Source organism: Olea europaea, unplaced genomic scaffold (genome assembly GCF_002742605.1).
Source record: "Olea europaea var. sylvestris unplaced genomic scaffold, O_europaea_v1 scaffold1119, whole genome shotgun sequence".
In the NCBI taxonomy this organism is placed as follows: domain Eukaryota; kingdom Viridiplantae; phylum Streptophyta; class Magnoliopsida; order Lamiales; family Oleaceae; genus Olea; species Olea europaea.
The window spans coordinates 267,673-272,906 of NW_019228562.1; the positions used below are offsets into that span (position 1 = coordinate 267,673).

General features: G+C 39.5%; 1 protein-coding gene across 1 annotated transcript; it reads right to left on the minus strand.

Annotated features, from left to right (window-relative positions):
• Positions 1-2,788: 2,788 nt before the first annotated feature.
• LOC111373356 (polygalacturonase-1 non-catalytic subunit beta-like) lies at positions 2,789-5,228 on the minus strand. Its single transcript, XM_022995877.1, has 3 exons — positions 5,074-5,228; positions 4,258-4,967; positions 2,789-4,037 (listed from the first exon to the last, which is right to left on the minus strand). Exons 1-3 carry the CDS (start codon positions 5,176-5,178, stop codon positions 2,915-2,917), a joined length of 1,938 nt encoding a protein of 645 aa, XP_022851645.1. The 5' UTR covers positions 5,179-5,228; the 3' UTR covers positions 2,789-2,914.
• Positions 5,229-5,234: the final 6 nt, after the last annotated feature.

Genomic DNA, 5,234 nt, shown 5'->3' on the forward strand with positions numbered 1-5,234 from the left:
ACGGGCGAGGACGAGGAGTCGCCGTCGACGATGAGTCCAAATCTTTGGTCTCAGAAATCAGAATTTCTGAGCAGCATATAGTGGACTAGTGACTGGTGTGGTGAGTGCCTTTCTCAGTTTCTTTTACTCCCCTTCTCTCTTTTTTTGTTGTTTTTGTTTTTGTTCTATATGCTGACTTGTTGAATGTTGAGTGTTGTTTGGTATTTCTTTGATTTGTGTTATTGCTTATTAATCAGTGGACGGTGAATCACATTCATTCACATAAAAGGCAATTTTTATTTTTTATGAGTCATGATTTTTTTTTTTATGAGTTATTACTGAAAATGGTGAGTTTATTAATTTATGATAAATAATTCATATTTTATGAGTTATGATTTATGATTATTGATTTGGGAATTTATATTTAGGAAATTATAATAAGTGAAAAAAAAAATGGATCGAGAAGATGTTGGGCACAATTCAACCTGTGTGGACTTAGTACTCTGTTTTTTAATCAATTATAATTGAAAAATAAATTGGGGGCATTTTGCATATTCTGGAATGATTTTTTCAACCGAATAGAAAGCTATGGAGAAAGATATTTTTGGAAAATTTGATAATGAGGCAATATTGAAATGTATTCAAAATATGAGACCCATGGAATGCAGTTATCTAAGTTTACGGTTACAGAGTCATGTTGTATCGTGTATATTTTTAGTATTTTGGGTTGTATTTATTTATATTTTCACATGTATATAATTTTTACGTTTTAATGCATTTACATATATTGAATAGTTTTTAATATTTTTTGATAAAATTTTAATAAACGATCGGGCTATTACAATCGTTGATTATTGACGATCAATGGTCAACGATCAAATATCTACGGCTAAGCTCCTCCACCCTAGCTAAACTCGGATCGTGGATTCGCCCCTGAGTACTATGGTTTACAACCTAAATGATTTGTAGTAAGTTAATCTTCAACTTATAATGTTGACAAAAATTATTCCAATCTTTCAAGCTCATAACAAATTAATCTCCGAATTGATGATTTCCATAGAAGCAACTTCACCACGTCTTACATTTTGGGGATAATAACCATTGTACACATAAGGGAAGGGAAAAAAGGGAAAAAATTTCCACCACCCTCAACTCCACTTGTCATGGATCACCGTTGCAGCAACTGAGATACCCCTCATTAGAGGGTGGGCTTAGACCCAACCCAACAATCGAATCAACGGGTAGGATTGGGTGAAATCCAACCCAAGATCAAACCGACAAAAGGAATAAAACAACATAAACCAACCCAAGTCGATTCAGTGTATCAAAGTTTAATGGAACCTTTTCCTTTACAAATTAAATTTTTTAACCCGATCCCTCAAAGGGAGACTTTTGACCAACCCAATAATCGAACCCACATCCCTCCAAACTCGTCACCCTCTACTTCAATCTTTACATGTTCGGTATCCTAAATAACTTCTTCACTATGACTTATCGAACATACTATATTACTTTCTTAAAATTAAGAATTAATCAACTCTTAATTGGTTATTATTGTTAATAATAATAATTAATAAAATATAGTAGTGGGGCAAGAGCAGCTGGAAAATGGATTTATCACCATACATTAAAGGATGACACTAATGAGGACCACCTCATCGTTGCCGCATAAGTTCTACTTACATGTGACTGTATCTCGTTTGAGTGCACATTATATGCCCTGTTTTCATTTCTCAACTGTTTTTTCCCTTTCACCTTTTTCACCATTCATTTCTTTTTCATTCAACTACCCCTTCACTATCATCAACCTTTTCCATTCTACAATTTTCTCATTTTTCGAGTTTCGCTTGTAAAATGTTGGCCCGTAGCATTTTATCTATAAATTGATAACTTACTCATTTAGTTACTTTAATAACTTTTAGGGCTTCGTGCAAAAATTAATCAAATATACTGCATGGGGTCATATAGACTTACGTTCACGGGCTCGATTCACTCCACAAACGAGCAGCAAAAATCTTTTGTGGAAATGTAATGTTCATCATTTTAAAAAAGAAAGACGAGTTGCTCCTCGAGATTTTGTAAAGCAAGACAACTCATGCTTGGCTCACATTATTCACAAACACGAGTTGACTTGCTAGGTGGACCGAACCGAGCACTACATTTACTCGAAAGATGGGTGAATGCAAAGAAGCAAAATGGTGGATCAAGCAAGGGCGGAGCCATATGCGGTCGAGGGTAGGCCTGTGCCTACACTCCACTTTGGGCTGCCCAGTTAAAGATTTGCTGTGCCAGCATTGCCTATGGAGACGAGCAATATCAACACTCAACTTTGTGTAACTGTGAATGAAGACGCAACATCGCCTTTTTGTAAAGTCCTGAACACTTTATATTTACTCTCATTTCTTGAAGCAAGAGTTGAATAATATGTAGAATTCGCTGTCCCTGCTATTCTACATACTTGTGGGAGAAATGGTGGGATAAAAGTGGGCTAGAGAAAAATGTCCACCACCATTCTAAAGATTTTTGGGAGATATAGCGTGTGAGAGAAAAATGGAGTGGAGTATTTTCCACTTTGTGAAATATTTAATTATTGAAGTGGAAAGTGTGGTTTGCCATAAAATTAGTTGTACGAGTCTTTTTGCTATAAAGAAAATTTTTTCATACTTCAAATTTTATAGTAAATTTTGTCTGTACTAATTTTTTTTTCTAGATCCGCCCTTGGACTCAAGGGCAAGAGGTGATGGACTCGTCTATTTGTAATTTAATTCTTAGTAAAACTTGACATAAACATGTAACATAAACAAATTACTATTTAAATTTGAACTTAGGAGGGTAATTATAATAAAAATGAGTTTAATTATAATATTTAAACCAGTGGTTCATCTTTATGTAACACAACTGGTTCAAATCCGAATTACAAGACGGGGCTCCGAATTCAATCACCAATTGTCCAAGTCATATCATTCTCAAAGATCCAGTGGCAAACTTCAATCTTCCCCGGAACCGAACCCAATGCAATGAAGGCTCCATGATCGGGGCTCCAAGAAGAGGTATCCAAATGACAGATGGCAACACCATGGTTAATCTTGGACTTTGAATTCGGATCCAAAATATCCGCTTCGTAGACCCGGACTTTGGGAACTGAATGGCAGTAATATAGCAAGTATGGGAATAGACTCTGATGGCAAGACACTGATTTTGTGACTTTTCCACCGTTTAGCCCTTTGACTTTCCCGATAATGATGTTACTATTATACCCTCGAGTGCTTTCGGTCGTTCGGACTACCACATTTCGCCCTAGCACGGAGGTTGCAAAGTCGATCATGTCCTCAATCGAGGCCACACACCGCTTCGTCTCACCGGGACTCGGGGCTCGTTCACACTCGCTTAGTGAATCAGCCAACATTTTGGCCATGCTAGAATCATCATCACCTGCATGGAAAATTTTCTTCAATTCCCCAAGCTTGGAGGTCGAAAAGGGCAATTTTGACAAGATTATCCGGGGCAAAAATGACCTTTTAGGCATTTTATCCCGTATGTCGGGCATAGGCATCACATTCCCACCTCTCAACATCTCTTCTCTAAAGAATTTGCCAGGCTCAACCCACTTATTTACCTTTTTGCCACTCTCAGCTGCCAAAGTGGCGGATGTACTCTCGTTATAGCGAGCAAATGTCACACCCTTTTTGGTATACTCCTTGAAAGTATTATTGACTCCATATATTTTGAACCCAACTGTCTCTCCAGAAGCATCTTTGCCATAAGTACTGAATTTATCGGTGCCTTCATTGAATGATTGCCCATAATTCTCAAAATCCACAGTTGCAGCATTGGAACCCTTGCCGTAGGTTTGAAAATTGTCATCTCCAGCGTTGGATCGGTCTCTGTAACTCTTGAAAGTCTCCACTGGAACATTGTTGTCAGTGCCGTAATTCTTGAACGTGTTCTCCGGGACATTTGTGTCCGTTCCGTATGAAGTGAAACTGTCATTTGCACCATTTCCGCTTTCACCATAATTCGTGAAGGTTGAGCCAATCACGTTCGACTCTTTGCCGTAGCTGGTGAAGGCATTGGGGGCGCCATTGGCGTTTTTGCCATAGTTGGTGAATTTTTGATCGCCAGAATTTCCGTCTTCGGAATAAGAAGTGAAAGCTTGTTCCCGGCCATTGCCGTTGTCGGTATAAGAAGTGAAGCGAAGATTAGGAACATTGACTTCGTTGTTATGCACCATTTCCGCTTTCACCATAATTCGTGAAGGTTGAGCCAATCACGTTCGACTCTTTGCCGTAGCTGGTGAAGGCATTGGGAGCGCCATTGGCGTTTTTGCCATAGTTGGTGAATTTTTGATCGCCAGAATTTCCGTCTTCGGAATAAGAAGTGAAAGCTTGTTCCCGGCCATTGCCGTTGTCGGTATAAGAAGTGAAGCGAAGATTAGGAACATTGACTTCGTTGTTGTAGTTTCTGAAGTCGCCAACGCCGCCAGTCGCGGTGGTACCGTACGTATTGAAGCTTTGGTCGGGCACATTACCATTGCTTGCATAACTATTGAACTTGTCGTTATGTCCGGCGGAGTCACGGCTATACCGCCGGAAAGTATTCACAGGAATATTTTCCCCGTCGGCGTAGCTCTTAAATGAGTCAACCCCGCCAAGGCGGCCAGTGCCGTAGTTTGTGAAGTTCCTGTCGTTGTAGGCAGCAAAGTTCACATCCCCGTCGTGCTTCTCAAGGCTCGGCGTTAAATCGGGAAAGCAGAGGAGATTAGCCTTGGCGCAGAACTCGGGGAGGTGAGTTGAAAGTGAGTTCCGATCAGCGAGTTTAGAAAAAGCCGCAAATTGCACAGAGTCCAATGGTGAAGCTTTATTTAGTAAAAACAATGGCTTCGGCAAGTCATTAGAGATCTGTTTCTTCCAGTAACGTATCACATAACCCTTCGGCGTAAATGGGTTTTCACCAGCTCCGGAACTCTCGCCGCCGGCTTCCACTCTCACCTGCAGTCACAATGCATTCACTCATTTAAATTAAACCACACATTATCGCAATATACAGCTAACAAAGATGAAAACAAAAGATTCAATATCGAGAACAAATTCTTACCGTGAAAATTAGGAATAGAGGGAAGAGAATGTAGTGCATTTTGTTAGTGAGAGAAAGTAGAGAAGAATGAGATTGTTGGTGGATTTGTTTGGTTGAAGGCACCATTTTTATACTGTGAGTTTCAGTGAGTGGGTAAAGAGCAAAGCAATGGTGGCGTGGGC

Bases quoted from the DNA above. Each gene is read 5' to 3' on its own strand.
- LOC111373356 (XM_022995877.1), bottom strand. From the start codon at position 5,178: ATGGTGCCTTCAACCAAACAAATCCACCAACAATCTCATTCTTCTCTA. The intron at 4,968-5,073 runs GTAAGAATTTGT...TTGTGACTGCAG, and splicing joins CTCTATTCCTAATTTTCACG to GTGAGAGTGGAAGCCGGCGG. The intron at 4,038-4,257 runs GTCGAACGTGAT...TGCCTTCACCAG, and splicing joins TTCACCAGCTACGGCAAAGA to CTACGGCAAAGAGTCGAACG.